The sequence below is a fragment of the Scyliorhinus torazame genome, chromosome 4 (assembly GCF_047496885.1).
Source record: "Scyliorhinus torazame isolate Kashiwa2021f chromosome 4, sScyTor2.1, whole genome shotgun sequence".
Taxonomy (NCBI): Eukaryota; Metazoa; Chordata; class Chondrichthyes; order Carcharhiniformes; family Scyliorhinidae; genus Scyliorhinus; species Scyliorhinus torazame.
Window position 1 is genome coordinate 97,645,366 of NC_092710.1, and position 21,501 is coordinate 97,666,866.

The following is a 21,501-nucleotide window of genomic DNA, read 5'->3' on the forward strand; positions in this document are numbered from 1 at the left end:
ACCACCGCCCCGGTACTGGCATTTTTAGATCCTGCAAGGGAGACGAAAATCTCGACTGACGCCAGCCAGTCCGGCATTGGGGCTGTCCTCCTGCAACGGGATAACGCCTCATCATGGGCCCCAGTCGTCTATGCATCACGAGCCATGACCCCCACAGAGCAGCGCTATGCGCAGATTGAAAAGAAGTGCCTAGGCCTGTTGACTGGCGTTGACAAGTTCCACGACTATGTGTATGGCCTTCCCCAGTTCACCGTGGAGACTGACCATCGCCCGCTGGTTGGCATCATTCAAAAGGACCTTAATGACATGACACCTCGCCTCCAGCGCATTCTGCTCAAACTCCGGAATACGACTTTCAACTTGTCTACATCCCGGGTAAGGACCTCATCATAGCAGACACTCTGTCCAGGGCAGTCAACACGCTGTCCGACCCTGAGGGGTTGGTTTGCCAAGTCGACGCACATGTAGACTTCACTTCTGCCAATCTGCCGGTCATTGATGCGCGCCTGGCCCACATTCGACGTGAGACTGCGGCCGACCCCCTTCTGCAACGTGTGATGCGCCACATGACGGACGGGTGGCTCAAGGGACAATGCCCACAGTTTTACAACGTTCGGGACGACTTGGCAGTCGTTGATGGTGTCCTCCTGAAGCTGGACCGCATCGTGATCCCATACAGAATGCACCGACTTGTCTTAGAACAACTGCACGAAGGCCATCTCGGCGTTGAGAAGTGCCGACGGAGGGCCCGAGAAGCTGTGTACTGGCCGGGAATAAATAAGGACATTGCCAACACTGTGCTTAATTGCCCCACCTGTCAGCGGTTTCATCCAGCACAACCCCGTGAGACCCTTCAGCCCCATGAGTTGGTCACACCCCCCTCGTCGAAGGTGGGCGTGGACCTGTTCCATGCGCTCGGCAGGGACTACATCATCATCATCAACTACTTTTCCAGCTATCCAGAGGTCATACGCCTGCACGACACCACGTCATCGGCTGTCATACGGGCCTGCAAAGAGACCTTTACTCACCACGGCATTCCGCTCACCGTTGTGTCAGACAATGGCCCCTGCTTTGCGAGTCAGGAATGGTCTTCCTTCGCCAGCTCATACAACTTCACACACGTGACGTCCAGTCCTCTGCATCCTCAGTTGAATGGCAAAGCAGAAAGGGGCGTCCATATCGTTAAAAGGCTCCTCTGCAAGGCTGCTGATGCAGGATCTGACTTCTGCCTCGCCTTGCTGGCCTATCGCTCGGCCCCACTGTCCACGGGCCTATCGCCGGCCCAGCTGATTATGGGTCGCACCCTCAGGACCACTGTGCCATCCATTCAAGTCCCAGACCTCGACCATGCTCCGGTACTTCGGCGGATGCAGCAGCAGCGTGAGCAACAAAAGGCGACACATGATGCTCGGGCGGCTGATCTTCCTGCCCTGGCGCCTGGAGATAATGTCCGCATACACCTTCCGGAGGGCAGCTGGTCGGCAACCACTGAGGTTCTCCGATAGATAGCTCCCCGCTCGTTCCTGATTCGTCTGCCTGATGGCTCTATTCGCCGCCGCAATCCGTGTGCCCATCGTCTGGTTCCGCGCTCGCTACGTGATCCTGCACCGGTGCCACGCCCTCCTGTTGTCCCTGCAATGGACTTTGTTGACCTTCCGGACACCCTGCATCCTCCTCACTCGACCGGGGCCCGGCCCGTTCCTCAGCCGGTGGATCCTGACCCACCCTTGGGGCGGTCAACCCGAATTCGTTGCCCACCTAAGAGACTTAATTTATGAACCTTTTCATATTGGACTCACTGACTTGTTCTGACATACTGTTTCAGACTTTTTGCCATACTGTTTAAGATTTTGTTATTGTTTGTTAATGACATTGGTTTCGTTCTTGGTGTAACATAGTTAGTTTCTGCACCTGGCACCTTCCTGTGTATATAGTATAGCCACATGTACATATTGTTGTAAATATTGCACACACCTGGGGCAAAATTCTCCCCCAACGGCGCGATGTCCGCCGACTGGCGCCCAAAACGGCGCCAATCAGACGGGCATCGCGCCGCCCCAAAGGTGCGGAATGCTCCGCATCTTTGGGGGCCGAGCCCCGACATTGAAGGGCTAGGCCGGCGCCGGAGGGATTTCCGCCCCACCAGCTGGCGGAAACAGTGTTTGTTGCCCCGCCAGCTGGCGCGGAAATGACATCCCCAGGTGGCGCATGCGCGGGAGTGTCAGCGGCCGCTGACAGTTTCCCGCGCATGCGCAGTGGGGAGAGTCTCTTCCGCCTCCGCCATGGTGGAGGCCGTTGCGGAGGCGGAAGGGAAAGAGTGCCCCCACGGCATAGGCCCGCCCGCGGATCGGTGGGCCCCGTTCGCGGGCCAGGCCACCGTGGGGGCACCCCCCGGGGTCAGATCGCCCCGCGCCCCCCCCCCCCCAGGACCCCGGAGCCCGCCCACGCCGCCTTGTCCTGCCGGTAAATACCTACTTTAATTTACGCCGGCGGGACAGGCAATTTCTCGGCGGGACTTCGGCCCATCCGGGCCGGAGAATTGAGCGGGGGGGCCTGCCAACCGGCGCAGCCCGATTCCCGCCCCCGCCCAATCTCCGGTACCGGAGACTTCGGCAACCGGCGGGGCCAGGATTCACGGCGGCCAACGGCCATTCTCCAACCCGCTGGGGGGTCAGAGAATGACGCCCATGATTAGATGCACTCACCACACTTCTTTATTTATTATCTTGTGGGCACATATTCTTTGCGAAAAGGGGGGATGTCATGATATTTAGATCAGCATATCATGGTGCAATCAAACACACACTGATGGACATGCAGTAGAACCAACCAACACACACATAACATCGCAGCCAATCACCAGTGAGAGCACACGCACTATAAAAACAGGGGACACTACAGTTCCCACGGATTCCAGCAGCAGCCAGCTCAGAGCACCGAGCTCAGAGCCTGCCACTCAGACATTCACCATGTGCTGAGTGCCTCACCCAGATAGTAATAGGACAGGGTCCACAGATTAGCTGGCAATGCACATACCCAAGTTAGCAGTGTGCTGTTACAGTTAAGTAGTTAATAACATTGAGTTACACCATCTCCAGCGTGTTGGATCGTTTGTACACCAGAATACCCAACACGACAGATTTCAACTAAGGTTTACTGTACTTACACTAGGGTTGCCTTGTGGGAAACGGCTGAAGAAGTTAGGTTTGTATTCGCTGGAGTTTAGAAGAGTAAGAGATGACTTGATAGAAATCTTTAAGATCCTGAGGGGTATTGACAGCTTGGATGTGGAGAAGCTGTTTCCTCTTGTGGAAGATTCTAGAAATAGGGGTCACTCATTTAAGACAGAGAAATGTTTTCTCTCAGAGGGTCGTGAGTCTCTGGAACTCTCTTCCTCAAAGGGCAGGTAAAGCAGAATCTTTGAATATTTTTAAGGCAGAGTTGGATAGATTCTTGATTAACAAAGGGGTGAAAAGTCATTGGGGGTAGACGAGAATGTGGGGTTTAAGTTACAATCAGATCAGCCATGATCTTATTGAATGATGGAGCAGGCTCTTAATTTGTGTGTTCATTTGCGATTAAGATTTTATTAGTGGATCAGGAATCATGGGGCAATTTCAAGATTTAATTCAAAGGGGAATTTCACCGTTTTTATATCGGATTTCAGCAGATTAAATAGTCACTGGACATAAAATATTCTTATGTATATTTGTTTTCTTTCTCTATTCTGAGAAGAGTAGAAGTGGGTGTGACAATTACCTTAAATCTGTGTCCTCTCATTACTAACCCTTCTGAAACTGGAAACAGTTACTTATCTCCTCCTGCTTCAGGTTCCATACCCTTACCGGGCAATGGTGACCATGGCCTACATGAGCAAGTGCATGCTTTGGCAATTACATTGTTAAGTTGATTGCCTTATTCAAGACAGGTGGGAGTGGGAGTGGGGTTTGCACTGCATTGCCAGTGAGATGGATGTAGAATAATCTTGCTGAAGGTAAAATACAAACTGCTGCATTATTCCTCCATCATATACTAACATGGACTTTGAATGGATTAGTCCATGATTATGCTTGGCAAAGTTGCCTTCTGCAGTATGGCTGACTGAGGAAACTCTCCTACTCTTACTAACTGCCATTAGGATTACTAGAAGGATTTGCAGACTGACAATCCACCTGTTTGTACGTTCGCCCCGTGTCTGCATGGGTTTCCCCTGGGTGTTCCGGTTTCCTTCCACAGTCCAAAGTGGTGCAGGTTGGGTGGATTGGCCATGTTGACATTGCCCCTTAGTATCCAAAAAGGTTAGGTGTGGTTACAGAGATAGGACAGAGGTTTGGGCTTAGGTTGGGTGCTCTTACGGAGGATCGGTACAGACTATGAGTCGAATGGCCTCTTTCTGCACTGTAGGAATTCTATTATACGATTCTCTATGATATTGAGCAGGTTAATATTCAAATAACTTGGGTGTTGAGGCTGTGTTATTATGGGTCTGCCAAATAAGGCTCAAAATGTTGTCTGTGAGTTTGATTATAATTTGCCACAACGCAAATTTATTTGTGGTTTCTTCTTAGTGGCCAGCATTCACAAGCTGCCTGCAGCATCTGTTCTGACCGATATCAACTTCCCCATGAAAGGACGGAAGGGAATGGTCGACTGGGCAAGAAACTCTGAAGACAAAATTATTATTCCAAAAAACATATTCATACCTGCATCACCAGGTGAAACATTTATGGTTTATTTATGATTAGTGAAACAGTCTGAAAGGGTGCGCGGAGGTGAATTTCCACCGGCATCCTCTCAATTGTTTTCCGGTCTTTGTGTTATTTTGCCAGGATTCCTGTCGCCCATATTCTGACAAAGGTACAGCAGGCAGGCAGAAATTCACCTCGTCCTCTAACATGTAATGGTCCCTGAAAACATATTTAAAAGGGGAATGGATAACTGCTTAAAGGTGAAATATTTGCAGCACCTTTTGGTGGCACAGTGGTTTGCACTGCTGCCTCACAGCGCCAGGGACCCAGGTTCAATTCTGGCCTCGGTTGACTGTCTGTGTGGAGTTTCTCTCCCTGTGTCTGTATGGGTTTCCTCTGGGTGCTCAGGTTTCCTCCCACAGTCTAAAGATGTGCAGGTTAGGTGGATTGGCCATGCTAAATTGCCCCTTAGTGTCCACAAAGTTAAGTGTGGTTACTAGGTTACAGGAATAGGATGGGGGCTTGGGCCTAGTGGGTTGCTCTTTCCAAGGGTCAGTGCAGACTTGATGGGCCGAATGGCTTCCTTATGCACTACAGGGATTCTACGATAAGAGTAGGGGAGTGGGTCTAATTGTATAGTTTGTGCAAAGAGCCAGCACGGGCTTGATATGGGCTGAATGACCTTTTTTGAGTTATATGATTCTATGATTTTTTTTTCAGATTTGGACGATTCTGCTGTTTTTGTACTTGGCACGATATTCTACAAAAACTTGGGACTTATTTTACCCTCCCCAAGGTAAGACTCAGACTGTACCCTTTTGCCAGCCAGCTACTTACTTTCCCAAGCTTCCATTTTGTTGCTTTTCCTCGTGGCTTGGAAACCAGGTGATAATGTTATCTGCTGTCTCTTTAATTGTACCCGAAAAGAAGAGAAGCCACCACCTAAAACACTTTCTAAATGGATTCTGATGTAACCCTTTCGCTGTGATCTTTAGAATGCGACCTTAACGCTGGGACATTAAACTGTGGCGCGTCGCGAAAGGAGAGCTGAGAGTTCTCCCGACATTATTTTGTTCACATGCCCCAAGAAGCGAAAAGGATTGATTCATTTTGGGGGTGCTTTGGCGGGATCTTGCTGTGCACCGTTTAGCTGACTGTTTGCCGACATCAAAAATCAACAAGTTCACCTGCGCTGAGCGTTTTCAAATATTTCTCAGAGTTTTCATGAGGCACTGTACAAAGGACAAATGCAAGTCTGTCCTTTTACACGGTGACCTATTTAATTTGTAGCTTGTAGCAGCCGTTTATTTGAGATTTTGTCTTTCACAGTCCTTTCCTTTCATTGTTTTTTGCTCCTTGACTACCCATTCATTCATGACAGAACCCTCTCTGCAAAACACTGGAATGACCTGCAGAAAATACTACAGCACTGAGCAGTCTTACATAGCCTGAAGCCAGTGTATGAGAGTTAATTGCCCGCAAATAAAAATACAGAGATGCTTGGCTGAATGCAAATTGTTCTTACCAACTGTGGGACACTTCCCCCTAAATACTATTTACAGAACCTTCCACGTCAGTATATTTTAGTTAGATGCTCTTTTTATTCAATATTGTTTTTAAGTTGGAGCTCGAGTTACTTATTATGTTAAAGTAGGGGCTCTAATTACCATAATTTATATTGGTAAGAACTCTAAAGATGTTATTCTTTCACAAGATGTGGGCATCACAGGCTAGGCCAGTGTTTATTACCCATTCCTAAATGCCCTCGAAGGTGGTGGAGAAGCACTTTGTTAAACTGCTGGAGCCCAAATAACTATATGCTTTATTAACTTCTCTCTCCACCTGCCCTGCCACCTTCAGTGATCAATACATATATGCACCCAGGTCCCTCTGTACCTGAGCCCCTTGAAGAACTTTACCCCTTATTTTATATTGTGTCTCCATATTCTTCCTACCAAAATGCATCATCTTGAAGTTCTACATTGTCCTCTTCAGAGATTACAACACACTTCCACATTTTGTAAGATCTTCCGCAGGTAGCATTGACGGTGTGACTCCTGTGCTTTGAGGTGCTTCCTCTACGTTGTCCATGTTTGAGCCCATTCAGTAAGGAAGAGATCACGACCGCATGGTAGACCATGAATTTGGTTTTAGTTTTGGCGTAGCAATCTTCAAAAACTCACTTCCTCAGGTGGCCAAAGGTGGCTCCAGCAGATTTCAGCCGATGTTGGATTTCTTCGTCAATGTCAGCCTTCTGTGAAAGATTACCCCCAAGGTGCTGGAAGTGCTGCACAATTTCCAGGGGATTAAGTATGTTTTTCCCTCATGGTGGTTCTATCACCACCAGCCCAGTCACACTCTGTCCGTTATGTCCTTCAGGACTCAGCCAGCTTGGTCAGTTACTGAGCTACTTGGTGATGGATGTTGCCATCATGAATCCTAATCATTGGGGCTGGGGCGTGTGCATTTCGAGGTGTTGATGAAGGATTTTGGTTTTCTGAATGTTCCAGAAAACCACTGATACGGAGAATGTGGGAAAATGTGACTTAAACTCAGCATTCATGCCACACAGATGCCAATGACCATCTTCAACAACAGAGAATATAACCATCTCCCCATGACATTCAATAGTATTATCACCACTGAATCCCTCACTTTCAACATTCTGGGGATTACCAGTGACCAAAACTGAACTGGACTAGCCATAAAAATATTGTGGCTACAAGAGCAGGTCAGAGGCTGGGAATTCTGCAGTGAGTAACTCACCTATTGACTCTCTAAGTCCTGCCCACCATCTACAAGGCACAAGTCTGGAATGTGATGGAATAATGTCCACTTGTCCACTTGTCTCACACTCAAGAATCTCAACACCATTCGGGCATGTTCATTGTCATCTATCTACTGCCTTAAACATTCACTCTAGACCGCTGACACAGGTTGGCAGCAATATGTACCATTTCTAAGATACATACCAAATCTTGTTCTGCTATTGATGTCACTATTTTAATGGTAAGAAGTCTTACACCAGGTTAAAGTCCAACAGGTTTGTTTCAAATCACTAGCTTTCGGAGAACTGCTCCTTCCTCAGGTGAATGAAGAGGTAGGTTCCAGAAACATATATATAGACAAAGTCAAAGATGCAAGACGATACTTTGAATGCAAGTATTTGCAGGTAATTAAGTCTTTACAGATCCAGAGAAAGGGGTAATCCCAGGTTAAAAAGGTCTGAATTGTCTCAAGCCAGGACAGTTGGTAGGATTTTGCAAGCCAAGGCCAGATGGTGGGGGGTGAATGTAATGTGACATGAATCCAAGGTCCCAGTTGAGGGCCACATCATGACTATTTTAATGAGTGACAACACACAGTGCTTGACAAGCCACCATCCTGTCTTCACATTGACGATGTCGTCCAGTTTGTTTGTGTGACATTACCATTGTGCTAAACGGGATCAATTCAGAACAACTCTGGCAGCACAAAACTGGGCACCCATGAGGCGCTGTGGGTCACCAGCAACAGAAGAACTGTATTCAACCATCGTCTGTGAACTCATACTCCAGCATCTCCCTCACTCTATCATTACCATCGAACCAGGGGAACAACCCTGATTCAATGAGATGTTCAGAACACAATGCTAGGTGCGTGCCTAAAAATGAGATGCCAATCTGCTGAGGCTACAACTCATGACTGTCGGTATACTAAAGAGCGGAAGCAACATGTTACAAATAGGGCCAAGTGATCCACAACCAAATTTATCAGATCTAAGCGCTGCAGTCCTGCCACACCCAGTCGTGAATGGTGGGAAATGGACTTCCGGTGGCGTTCGCGAACGGAGCTTCCCCAACAAAGAGGCTCCCGCAGGTCCACAAAATCACGGCTTTTTTGGGGGGGGAGTTTCCCGACAGGTTTAAAAAAAAAAAAATTAAAGTCCCGCGAAATCGGCCCTGCCTCCCTCGCCCTGCCCAGGCGCCAAAGCTCCATTCCACGGAGCTGAAGAGGGAATAAAAAGGTGAAAGAAGAGAGACTGGTCCTGGTGTGCTGCACATGGAGGAGAAGTGGGGATCGCGACTAAGAAACAGCCTGAAAGTCGGAGCACGGAGAGGATAAGACAAAAAAAAAATTTATTCAACTTTCTTTTTCTCTCCTGAAAATTTAAAAAACTTTTTTTTTAAATTAAAATTTTTTTTTTTTTTTTTTTAAATAAAAAAATTCCTTTTTATAAAAAAAATCATTTAAAAAATAAACCCTTGGTTTTCTTCTTTGGGGGAAAAAAAAAGAATTTCTTTCTTTTTCACACCAAAACCCAACAAAAAGAGAAAGGCACTTAACAGAAATATGCCTGCAAATAAAAATAAATCAGTGGGATGGTGAGATGTAAGAAGGAGAGCAGCGAAGGCGAAGGAAAAAGGCAGGAGCTGTGGCCATGCAGGCAGATGGCTCCACGAGGCAAGACTGAGGTTCAGGCGAATCAGGAAGCGGAAAAGCTGGCGAGCCGAGCAGCGGAGAGGAACAGGACTTGGCGACCGTTCCCCCCCCCCCCCCCCCTGGACAGGGGGAGGAATGGAGAAGCGTGCTGAAAACGGAGATAAACGCCATAAAGGAGGAGATAAAAATGGAGATAAATGCCATGAGGGAGGCACTCCGAACGGAGCTCCACTCAATCATGAAGGAGATGCTGGCGGAGACGACAGACAAAATGCAGCGAACCATCAATGGCCTGGAAAGGAAGGCGGGGACGCAGGAGAAAACGATTCTGGAGTTGGAGAGGGCTGCCTCGGACTAGAGCGACAGGATGGTAACTCAGGAAACCGAGGTGAAAAGGCTGGTAACAACCCAGGGACCTAAAAGGGAAAGTGGAGGTCCAGGAAAATAGGTCCAGACGGCAGAATGTTAAAATAGTGGGTCTGCCACAGGGGATGGAGGGCAGAGATCCAACAGGCTATGTCACCCAAATGCTGGGCAAGCTAGTGGGAAGGGAGAAGTTTCCAAACCCCCCAGAAATCGACAGGGCGCACAGGTCACTTCGACCCAGGCCCAAACCCGGGGAGCAGCCCAGAGCGATTATCGTGAAGCTGCACTGGTTCCAAGACAGGGAAAAAAATCCTAAAATGGGCCCGGCAGATTAAAACAAGCACGTGGGATGGAAAGATCACAAGGGTGGAGCAGGACATTGGGGCGAACCTGGCCAAAAGAAGGGCTGAATTCAACAGGGCCAAATCAGCACTCTACAAAAGTAATGTGAAATTTGGGATGTTATTCCCGGCCAAACTCTGGGTAATTTTTGAGGGGAAGGAGCTGTATTTTAACACCTCAGCGATGGCTGAGGAGTTTGTTACATCGAACAAACTGGGGGAGGAACAGCCGCAACGGCCATCATGAAAGCGACGGGGATGGAAAAGAAAGGAAGAAACGGAACAAAGAGCGGAGGGCAGACCGCAAACAGAGACAATACGATCACGAACTGTACACACGTGTTTGGTGCACTGTGCGGGACTGTGCTGACTCATTCCTGGGCTCGATCCATCTCTCAATGCAATGGGGGGAGCGGAGCTCCTGGGCTCGATCCATCTCTCAATGCAATGGGGGGAGCGGAGCAAGGTAAATGAGGGTGAGAAAGACGGACAGCAGGGCGAGACGAGGACTAACAAAACAAAGGTAAAACAGGGCCAGAGCAGGGCAAGTACTGGGAGGGGGGCCACTGTGCTATCGAGGAGGGCCAACATTGGAGGGCAGGAAGAAAGGAGGGCCACAGCACGCCTCTCAGGGGAGAGGGAGCGCCTGGCACGGGGGGGGGGGGGGGGGGGGGAACCAGGGCAGAAGGGGGGTAAGAACGCGGGGGGGAGACAAAGGACAGGGACTATGGGGTTGGGAGAGGAGTTGGGGGGAGAGCGCAGAACAAAAGAGGAGGATGAGGTAGATAAGCAGCACGAACACAGGCCTCGGCGGGCATGGAGCAGAGCGAGGAACCAAGATGGCGCCACAAACAGCCACTCAGGAGGGCTTCAGGGCGAAGGGAGAGCCTTGAGTGCAGGGGCGCAGCCACGTGGCATACACATAGCTGGCAGCCATGTTGGGTGCCCCCTGGACAAAGGGAAACCCCGGAGCGCTCGGGTCCGACCTCCTGTTGAGAATAGCGACTGTGGCCATTTTGAACGGCCCCCTAACAAAGGGAATCCCCGGAGTGCAAGGGCACGTCCACCAGGTAAGTATAGGTGATCCTGCAGGACCGGGGGGAAACCCCCCACCAGGATTGTTACCTGGAATGTGAGGAGACTCAATGGCCCGGTCAAAAGATCCAGTCTTCACCCACCTAAGAACCCTAAAAGCAGACATAATCTACCTACAAGAGACGCACCTGAGGGAGAAGGACTGACTGCTGGTAAGAAAGGGCTGGGTGGGACAGACATACCACTCGGGCTACGGGACGAGGGCTAGGGGGGGGTAGCAATATTAATTACAAAGAGGACGAGGTTTACGGAAACCAAGACAGTTACAGACCAAGGGGTACAGCACGTGTCCTGGAAGGGGCACCGGTCATACTAGTAAATGTGTACGTTCCCAACTGGGACGACACAGAATTCATAAAGAAGACCAGGGCAGAAATCCCCGACCTTGATACACACCAACTGATCAAGGGGGGCGACTTCAACTGTGTACAGGAACCACTGACCGACCGATCAAACCCCAGAGCAGGGAAAAAGACTGGCATGGCTAGGGAACTAGGAGCATTTCTGGAGCAGATGGGGGCGGTGGACCCATGGAGGTTCCTGCACCTGGGAGAGAAGGAATTTTCATACTTATCACAAGTACACAAGGTATACACCCGTATCGACTTCTTTGCAGTGGGAAAATCGGTGCTTCCAGGGATCACCCTCACCCTCCACGTTCTGGGAGGCTCTGAAGGCCATGATTAGAGGAGAGATCATAGTCTACAAGGCAAGCAGAGATAGGGAAGAGAGGGTGGCCAGGCAACAACTGGTGGACTCCATTCTGCAAGTCAATAGAAAATACTCCAAGGCCCCGACTGTAGGGCTGCTGGCAGAGAGGAAAAAGCTGCAAATGGACTTTAACCTGCTATCCACTAGGAAAGCAGTGTACCAACTCCGCCAGACACGGGGGACCTTATACAAACACGGAAACTAGGCTAGCCGCCGATTGGCTCACCAGCTGAGAAAGCAGGCAGCCACAAGGGAAATAGCGCAGGTAAAGGATAGCAGCGGCAGACTGGTAACAGGACCAAAGGAGGTCAGTCGGGCATTTGAGACTTTCTACCGGGGACTGTACACCTCCGAGCCCCCCGAGTGGGGTGCGGGGATGAAACAGTTCCTAGACGGACTGGAACTACCAGTTGTGGGAGAAGACAGACAGGGGGAGCTGGAAGCACCAATAGACCTGGGAGAAATCATGGAGAGCATCAGCTCCATGCAGGCGGGGAAGGCACTGGGACCCGACGGGTTCCCGGCAGACTTCTACAAAAGATTTGCACCAGTCCTGGCCCCACACCTAAGGGACATGTTTGCAGACTCATGGCAAGGGGCACCCTTCCCCCCATGCTAGTGCAGGTCACAATTTCACTGATACCCAAAAAAGATAAAGACCTGACGGAATGTGGATCATACAGACCCATTTCACTGCTGAACGTTGATGCGAAAATACTCACAAAGGTCCTGGCCAAAATGCTGGAGGGCTGTGTACCAGAGGACCAAACAGGCTTTGTCAAGGATAGGCAGCTCACAGCGAACATCAGGCGGCTGCTGAACATAATAATGACCCCCCCCACCCCCATCTCCCCCGGGGAGAGAACACCAAAGGTGATCGTCTCTCTGGACGCAGAAAAGGCCTTCGACAGAGTCGAATGGAAATACATCCTCGAGGTACTGGAACGGTTTGGGCTAGGAGCGGGGTTCACTGCCTGGGCGAGGCTTCCAAAGCGAGCATCCGAACTAACACCACCAGCTCTAAATACTTCCAGCTGCAGAGAGGAACAAGGCAGGGCTGCCCGCTGTCCCCATTCTTGTTTGCGCTAGCGATCGAACCCCTGACGATAGCCCTGCGGGACGCGAAAAGCTGGAAGGGAATCCGGAGAGGAGACACAGAGCACAAAGTCTCACTCTGTGCAGATGACCTGCTCCTTTATGTCTCGAAGTCACAGGAGGGACTGAAGGCAATACTGCAAATACTGGAAGGGTTTGGAACCTTCTCGGGCTACAAGTTAACCTGGGCAAAAGCGAGGCATTCCCAGTGAACCCAAACGGGGGAGGGAGAGAGCTGGAGGGGCTCCTGTTCAAAATGGCCCAGAACAGATTCCGTTACCTGGGGATCCAGATAGCCAGAGACCGGACACATATCCACAAGTGGAACCTGACCATCCTGGTGGAGGAAGTAAGAAGAGACCTTCAAAGGTGGGGCTCACTCCCACTCTCCCTGGCGGGGAGAGTGCAGACGATCAAGATGAACGTCTGCCAAGGTTCCTCTTCCTGTTTAGATCCATTCCGATCTTCATCCCCAAGGCCTTTTTCCAAAACGTAGACAGTCTAATCATGGCGCTTGTCTGAGAATTCCCAAACAGACACTGCAAAGAAGGAAAATCAAAGGGGGCTTGGCCTTACCAAACCTACAATACTGAACCTACAATACTACCACTGGGCAGCAACGGCAGAAAGAGTGAGGGGATGGGTACAAGAACCCGACACAGATTGGGTACAAGTGGAGGAGGCATCCTGCAAAGCAACGACCCTCGGGCCCTGGCCACAGCAGCACTCCCATCCTCCTCAATAAGATACACAACAAGCTCAGTGGTAGCGTCCACACTGAGAACGTGGACCCAGCTGAGACACTTTGGGATAACCAAAATGTCCCCCATGGCTCCCAATCACAGATTCCCCCCAACCATGCTAGATACCACCTTCAAAACGTCGGGGACTTCTACGTAGGGTACAGACTGGCGACATTAGACAAACTGACGAGGAAGTGGAAACTAGCAAAAGGACAGGAAATGAGACACCTCCAAATAAAACATTTCCTCTGCAAAGAGACAGTAGGGTACCCCGAGAACCCAAAACCCACACTACTAGAGGACCTGATATGCACAAGCAATGAGAAGAGGGGGCTATGTGGGAAAATATACGGACAGCTACTGGACAGAGCACGAACACCACTGGACGAGACCAGACAAAAATGGGAGGATGAACTGGGTTCAGAGATTGGATGGGGACTCTGGAGCGAAGCACTGAGCAGGGCTAACTCCACCTCCTCCTGCGCAAGGAGGAGCTCTAAGTGGTGCACAGAGCGCACCTGACCAAAACCCGAATGAGCAGGTTCTTCCCGGAGGTGGAGGACAAATGTGAACAGTATCATAGGGGCCCCGGCCCACCACACCCATATGTTTTGGGCTTGTACCAAACTTGCTGGGTTCTGGGTAACCTTTTCCGAGGCAATGTCCAAGGTTGTGGGGGTGAGGGTGAAGCCATGCTCGTGAGTGGCACCCTTTGGGGTATCGGGGCAGCAAGAGTGACACATGGAAGCTTTCGCTTCCCTACTCGCACGCCGGAGAATCCTGCTCGGCTGGCGATCGGCAACACCACACACAGCTGCAGATTGGCTCGCTCACCTTTCGGAATTTCTCTGGAGAAGATTAAGTATGCCATCCGAGGGTCGGAGGAAGGCTTCCTGGATACTTGGGGCAGTTTGTCGGCCTGTTCCAAAACCTGTTCGAGGCCAGCAACGAGGAGTAAGCTAATAAGAATTTTTTAAAACACCAAGATAGATGAGGTACCAAAATACTGCGCTACCTGGTTTGGGGGGGGGGGGGGTGCGAGGGGGGGGGGGGGGGTTCGAGGCTGAAGGAAGGTTGGGAAACCACGAGAGATGGGGGGGAACTACCACCCCCCTTTTTCTTTCTCTTTCTTTTTCTTTCTCTTTTTTGTTTTCCATTCTGTCCGGAAAATAAAAGAAAAGCCGGGGGGAGGGGGGTACAATGGGGAAGGGGGAGGAACCATAGACCGATCCAGAGGGCAACGAAATGCATGTAGGGTCAGTTAAACAAAGGACAAAATAAACCTTTCTGTATAATAATGGAAATTAGAGCGGGCGCGAAAAATGTGATGTGTATATATACAACTGTTTATAAATATGAGAAATGCCAATAAAAAGATTTTTTTTTAAGAAGTGAATGGTGGGAAACAATTAAACAACTAATGGGGTGGGGAGCCGTCATGAATATCCCCACCTTCAATGATAGGGGGATTAAGTATGTTTTTCCCTCTTGGTGGTTCCATCACCATCAGCCGAGGCCCATTCTGGCTGTTACCTTCTTGAGGACTCAGTCAACTTGGTCAGTAATAATAATAATCTTTATTGTCACAAGTAGGCTTACATTAACACTGCAATGAAGTCACTGTGAAAAGCCCCTAGTCGCCACATTCCGGTGCCTGTTCGGGTCACAGAGGGAGAATTCAGAATATCCAATTCATCTACAGCACATCTTTCGGGACTTGTGGGAGGAAACCGGAGGAAGACCAAGCAGACATGGGGAGAACGTGCAGACTCCGCACTGACAGTCACCCAAGCCGGGAATTGAGCTTGGGACCCTGGAGCTGTGAAGCAACAGTGCTACCCACTCTGCCACCGTGCCGCCCATGGGGCTACTTAGATACTTGGTGATGGACATTGAAGTCCCTCACCCAGATTACATTCCTTGCCAAAATTGTGTTCAACATGGAGGAGTACTGATACATCAGTAACCAACAGGAGGTTTCCTTGCTCATGTTTGACTGATTTCACAGCTCCCAGGGCACATCCATTTTGACTATGTACTACTGTGCTGCAATCGCTGCTGACCATGTCCTGAGAGTGGTGTCTGGAACAGTGTCTGCAAGTTATGATCCTGTGACTATGTTAGTCTGTTGCTTGACTGGTCTGTGGGACAGCCCTCCCAATTTTGGCACAAGACGGCAGATGTAAGTGACTTTTGTAGGGTTGACTGAACTGGGTACGATTTTGACTTGTTAGAGTCTGATGCTTATTCTATTTTTTCTTTTCGTAGCAGTTGATAGGTCATTTCAGAGGGGCAGTCAACCACATTGGTGTGGGTCTGGAGTCACAAGTAGGCCAGACCCTGTAATCATAGAATCATAGAATTTACAGTGCAGAAGGAGGCCATTCGGCCCATCGAGTCTGCACCGGCCCTTCCAAAGAGCAACCCACTCAAGCCCACGTATCTACCCTATCCCAGTAACCCCCACTTAACCTTTTTGGACACTAAGGGCAATTTAGCATGGCCAATCCACCTAACCCGCACATCTTTGGACTGTGGGAGGAAACCGGAGCACCCGGAGGAAACCCACGCACACACGGGGAGAACATGCAGACTCCACGCAGACAGTGACCCAGCCGGGAATCGAACCTGGGACCCTGGAGCTGTGAAGCAATTGTGCTAACCACTATGCTACTGTGCTGCCTGTAAGGAAGGCAGATTTCCTTCCAAAAAAGGACATTGGAGAATCAACAATGGTTTCATGGTGTATTTTTAAAAATCCATTTACGGGATGTGGACATCGCTGGGTAGGCCAGCATTTATTGTCCATCCCTAGTTGCCTTTCGGAAGGTGGTGATGATTTGCCACTGCAATTACACCCACTGTGCTGTTAGGGAGGAAGTTCCAGGATTTGTCCCAGTGACAGCGAAGTCTAACATTGTCATGTTAGACTTTTCAATTCCAGATGTTTATAGAATTCAAATTTTACCATCTGCTGCGGTGAGATTCGAACCCAGGTTCCCAAGGCATTACCCTGGTTTAGTAGTTCAGTGACAATGCCACTACGCCATCACCTTCTCGTGTGTGTGTATGTATTTTAATTAAGAATGTTTGGATAGTATTCAAACACTCAATAGTTATTGGTAGTTGTGGTGGTATGTATTAGGGGTAATACAGTACACCATGTGTCAACAGGCGATTGGTGGGGGGATGCCAGGTCCTGATAGGATCTGCCACCTACTGGACTCCACCCAGAAATGCCGGTATAAGAACCCAGTTTTTCCCTCCATTTCCCTCAGCAGTTGCAGTCTGTAACCACGCTGCTGGGGATAAAGTTCTGCTTAATAAAGCCTTCAATTGACATTACCTCAACCTGCCTCGCGTCATATTGACGGTGCTACAGTAGTCAAGGGAACAACTCCATTTTCCTTAAATATTCTCTTGAATACTCTCCAATTTTTAAAAATAGATGCTCTAATCCATCCATTTGTACACCGAAATATCTGTCGATCAGGCAAGTTCCTGAAAGTGCTGTCATGCCACAATATTCGCCCAGATCTTCTGTTGCCTGGAGGGTGGTATCCCAGAGAAACCTGAAGATGCCCTCAGGCAAGGGCTGTGGAGTAATTACCAAGAATGTTTCAACTTGCATTGAACAATTCTCCATTTGTCTGGAACCCTCCGATATTCTGATTTAAAGTCAGAGACGTCGGACGCGGGATTCTCCACCAGCGGGATTCTCCGCTGGCAGCGCACCCACATCGACGGGTTTCCTGGTGGCATGTGTGGCCACAGTGGGAAATCCCATTGGCAGGTGGCAGGAACGGAGAATCTCACTGCCGGCAAGGGCTCGCCGCCAAGGAACAGAAGAATCCGCCAAACCGAAGAATCCTTCTCTGCCTTCTTGAAAATGAACCCATGGAAAGCAATAGGTCCTGACGGAGTCCCTGATTATGCACTCAGATCCTGTGCGGACCAGCTGGCGGGTGTGTTCGCAGACATCTTCAACCTTTCCCTACTCCGTTCCAGTTTCCACCTGCTTCAAGGAGACCACAATCATACCACACTATCTACACTCATCCCTGGAGCATCTCCGCAATAATGACTCATACGTCAGACTCCTAGTAAATGACTATAGCTCCCCCTCCAACACCATAATCCCAGCCAAGCTCATATCCAAATTCCAAAACCTATTACTTGGCTCCTCCCTCTCCAACCCTCAACATCCTTACCCATAGACCACAATCAGTAAGGATAAACAACAATACCTCCTCCACGATAGTCCTCAACACCGGGGTTCCGCAAGTCTGCTTACTTAGCCCCAATGCACACATGACTGTGTGAAAAAGTTAGGCTCCAGCTCCATCCGTACCAGCCTCCCCGAACAACAATCCTACCCTGTGCTGAAGGCACAGAAAGTCTAAGAGTTGCTGCTGCGCTGGGTCAGAGGCTTGGATGTGAAATATGCAGCTCCTGACTAAGCTAATAAATAAAGAGCTTAGAGGGGCTTGCCGAAGGTAATTACCACGCCATGGAGATTCAGACATTATGCACCTTAATGACTTCAGGCTGCACTTTCACTGAACATTATATTAAGCTTGTACACAAACAGCTTATATTTCTTTAGTGAAGAACTTAATGTGCTCAATATTTGGTCCAAATAAGTCCTCTGATCATCATATGTTCCCTAAGCTTTGTGTAAGCTTTTTGGCAGAACTGTTTACATGCATGGATTTTTAAAATACTCCTCGCTGATTGATAATAGGAACCTGCAGCAGTTTGGAGCTGCTAAGCTGCTTTGAGTGAGTAATGCACAGCAATAAACAAACCAGTGCGTATATGATAAATTTAACTTCTTTAATTGAATTTTAAGTGGAGATAGACCATTAAGTCTTTCCTATCTGACCTAATTAACCAAAGTTTAACTATTTTTACTGCTGTATTGTCACTTGCCCCAATTATTGATAACTCTCTAGTGGACTATTGAGCTGAGAGGCATCAGCAAATATATATATTAATCTAGTCAAATGAACCTCCTTTTATGTTACATAGATTAATGCTTCTGGTAAAATAGTGGCACAAGGAATTTCACATGATGAATTAAATGCTTTTCGAATTTCTACAACACTGTGTAACTCCAAGCCAATGCTCTCCCACTTCACAATCAAATATACTTAATTTTGTCTCACGTTGAATGGTTCCTATTTCAGTGGCCGGGATTCACCATTGTGAGTCCACCCCGCTATCGCTGCTGGCAAGGACGGAAAATTTTGCGTGCCGTTCGCTGGCGGCAAAATTCTCCACTCCTGCCTCCTGTTAATGGGATTTCCCACAGAAGCCACCCCGCATGGCCAGGAAACCCACAGGCAGGGGTGCGTTGCCAGGGGTACCAGAGAATCCCGCCGCCAGTGAACGGCCGGAGACTTCCTGCCAGTAATTCTCTAACATCTTGACCACAGTCCGGACCAACCACTGGAAACTGGACATGCCGGGACTCAATGGCAGGTTCCAATTTGATTCAAGGTTGAAAAATTGGTGCTAAACATGTACCAATTCTACCAGGAAGATTGCCAGCAAAGTCCCTTCACTAATATTTATCAGGCATCCCCATGTCAAATGAATAATGTGTGTGTATCGTAGCTCCATTCCTCACATAGTTAACATCCACAAAGTGCTTAAATGATGAAATTTAAATATACTTCAGTGCCTGTAATGTAGGAATGGTATATGGCTTTGTAATTTTAATACAATTTTAGTGCAATTTTACCATTTAAAAAAAATAAATAAATAACCCATCTACCATATTCCTGTTACCTACAGAATTTGTTTTTCTATTTTTGTTACCACATGAGTATTGCTGAACAAGCAAGAGACAGCTGTCCAATCTTTTCACCCTGCATTCACAGGGATAGATCACAAGACTACAATCTCAAAGGGAACAACTATTTAATGTCAAGCCATAAAGATGTTCTGCCGACCACACAAATGAGTAATGTGGGGCCCGAATTTAACCAAATGGGAACAGAGTCCCATTGCGAGCACATTTAGCCGTGTCTCCCAGCGCTCCCAGCACCAAGAAACACCCCGCAATCTTCGGCCATACGTTAGATATGGGCCCCAAGGCTGCACTCGGCCTCGCTTTCTGCACCGAGGAGATACGCTCGCTGGAACTCCTCAGTGCAGCGGGAGATCAGGAAGCCATTTTTTAATGGCGCCCTGGCTCCCGACGGACCTCCGAACCCCCCCCCCCCCACCGCCAGCCCCAACTCAGTAAGGGAGTCCCAGGACCCTCCCCCACACCCGTGCAGTGCACCCCTTGGCCCGATCACCACCATGCGAAAAATGCTAGCGTGGCACCTTGGCAGTGCCCGCCTGGAACTCTGGTAGTTTCCCTACCAGCTGGCAGTGGCCTGTAGGCACCTTGGCAATGACAGGCTTGAAACCCAGGTGGCACAGCCAGGGTGCCATGCTGGCAGTGCCAGGGTGCCACCCTGCAAGAAGGCAAGCTGCTGGGGGCCTCCAATCCCCTGGGAGACCCCCAAGAGTACCGTTCCATCTGGTCCCCGTTTGTGGAGACCAGTGTTGAACGGCAAGGTGAAGGCGATAGATCCCAAATCCCTTGTTAACTTAGGGAACTGTATATTAGAGTGAGATCAGCTGTCTCACTCTAATATGCAGATTTGCCAAAATGTGATCCCACCTACAATGGGTGGGATTCACATTGCAATGTTCTGCAAGATCAGGTTAGATCTCACTCGGTCTAGTGAGCTGGATAGATCCAGGCACCCAGGTCTCATTTACCGGCCACGTTGCGCCGCGTCGCGCTGCCTTTCTTTTGGATGAAAGATTGTGAGCTTATCTGAAAGCTTATTGGAGGCTCCAGTTAAGATGTTGAGGGATAATGAGGCCATGAATTTTGCTTGGTAGGGAAGGACTAAGGGAGAAAGCTTCAAAGATAAGCAATCTTAGTTGTTGGATTAATTGTGCTTTTGAAAAATTGAAAGGAATTTTTTGCCTGATCAAAGGGCATAGTGAAAACTAAGTTGTTGCAATTTGATCATTACACTGAGAATTACAAAGGCTGTGGACTACAGAACAGCGAATGTAAAATGGCAGTTCAAAAGGACTGGATAACATTGGATGCTGCGTGTGGGGAGTCATTCTATAGACAAAGATGAAGAGACAGGAGAATGGAGGTTTCCAATTCTCCAAATTAATGAAACTGGAGCCAGGAGATGTTATGCTAACCGTAGCACAGGCCTTGGTGCTGATCTCATTTACTGGTACATTTTGGCTTAACCTTTCTCAGCAATTTGTCTTCAGCAAAATTTATACCCCTTGAGCATTTCTAATTTTAATCACTCCACCACTGCCAGCTGTGCCACAAGTTGCCCATGTGACCAGCTCCAGAATACCCTCCTGAGCCCCTCCGCCTCCTCGCCTTTCTTTCCTCAGGACACTCTTCAAACCAGGCTTTTGGTCATTTGACCTAATGTCTCTTTTTGGGGCCTAGTATTAAATCTTTGTTTGATTACACTCCGGTAACGAGCCTTGGGGAGTTTTACAATGATAAATGTTTTTGCTGTCATGGGTCCATGTTCAGAGGATTAGGTTGTGGGCAGGGTTAGTTTACTTAGTCAGATGCAGTCACTGATCAGCGCCTTCACAAGACATTTGAGGTTGGGGCAAATACTGGACGAGAGAGCAAATGGCATGAGGCAATTTACAGGCAGTGACAGATGAAAACACTGATCTATGCCTTCCCTCCAACTGCCTGTCAACTCACTTGATAATGTTCTCTGTTTCTGTATGGTAAAGGATGACTGTAGTTCAAGCGAGAGAGAGAGAAAGGATTTTTCTACATGTGAAGTAGACTCTAGCCTGTTATTTATCAAACTAGCTACTGCCTGTTATTGAAGTTCCCTTTCATTCTGATAACCTTGAATTCTTCTTTTTTCACCAGTTAATGTTACTTGCTTGCATCGTTTGTCCTTGTTGCTCGGTTGACATGATCAAATATAAAAGGCTGTGTGTTCCAGTCGCATTTTTTTTTCATAA

At 48.8% G+C, this 21,501-nt stretch overlaps 1 protein-coding gene across 11 annotated transcripts in view; it reads left to right on the plus strand.

The window, feature by feature from the left end:
• adgrb3 (adhesion G protein-coupled receptor B3) overlaps positions 1-21,501 on the plus strand; it is a 1,156,404-nt gene that overhangs the window by 549,196 nt on the left and 585,707 nt on the right. For all 11 annotated transcript variants that reach the window (XM_072498355.1, XM_072498358.1, XM_072498361.1 and 8 more), the window contains 2 exons: positions 4,572-4,718; positions 5,412-5,487. In XM_072498355.1, coding sequence (XP_072354456.1) covers positions 4,572-4,718; positions 5,412-5,487 — 223 coding nt within the window. The remainder of the gene's footprint in view (positions 1-4,571; positions 4,719-5,411; positions 5,488-21,501) is intronic.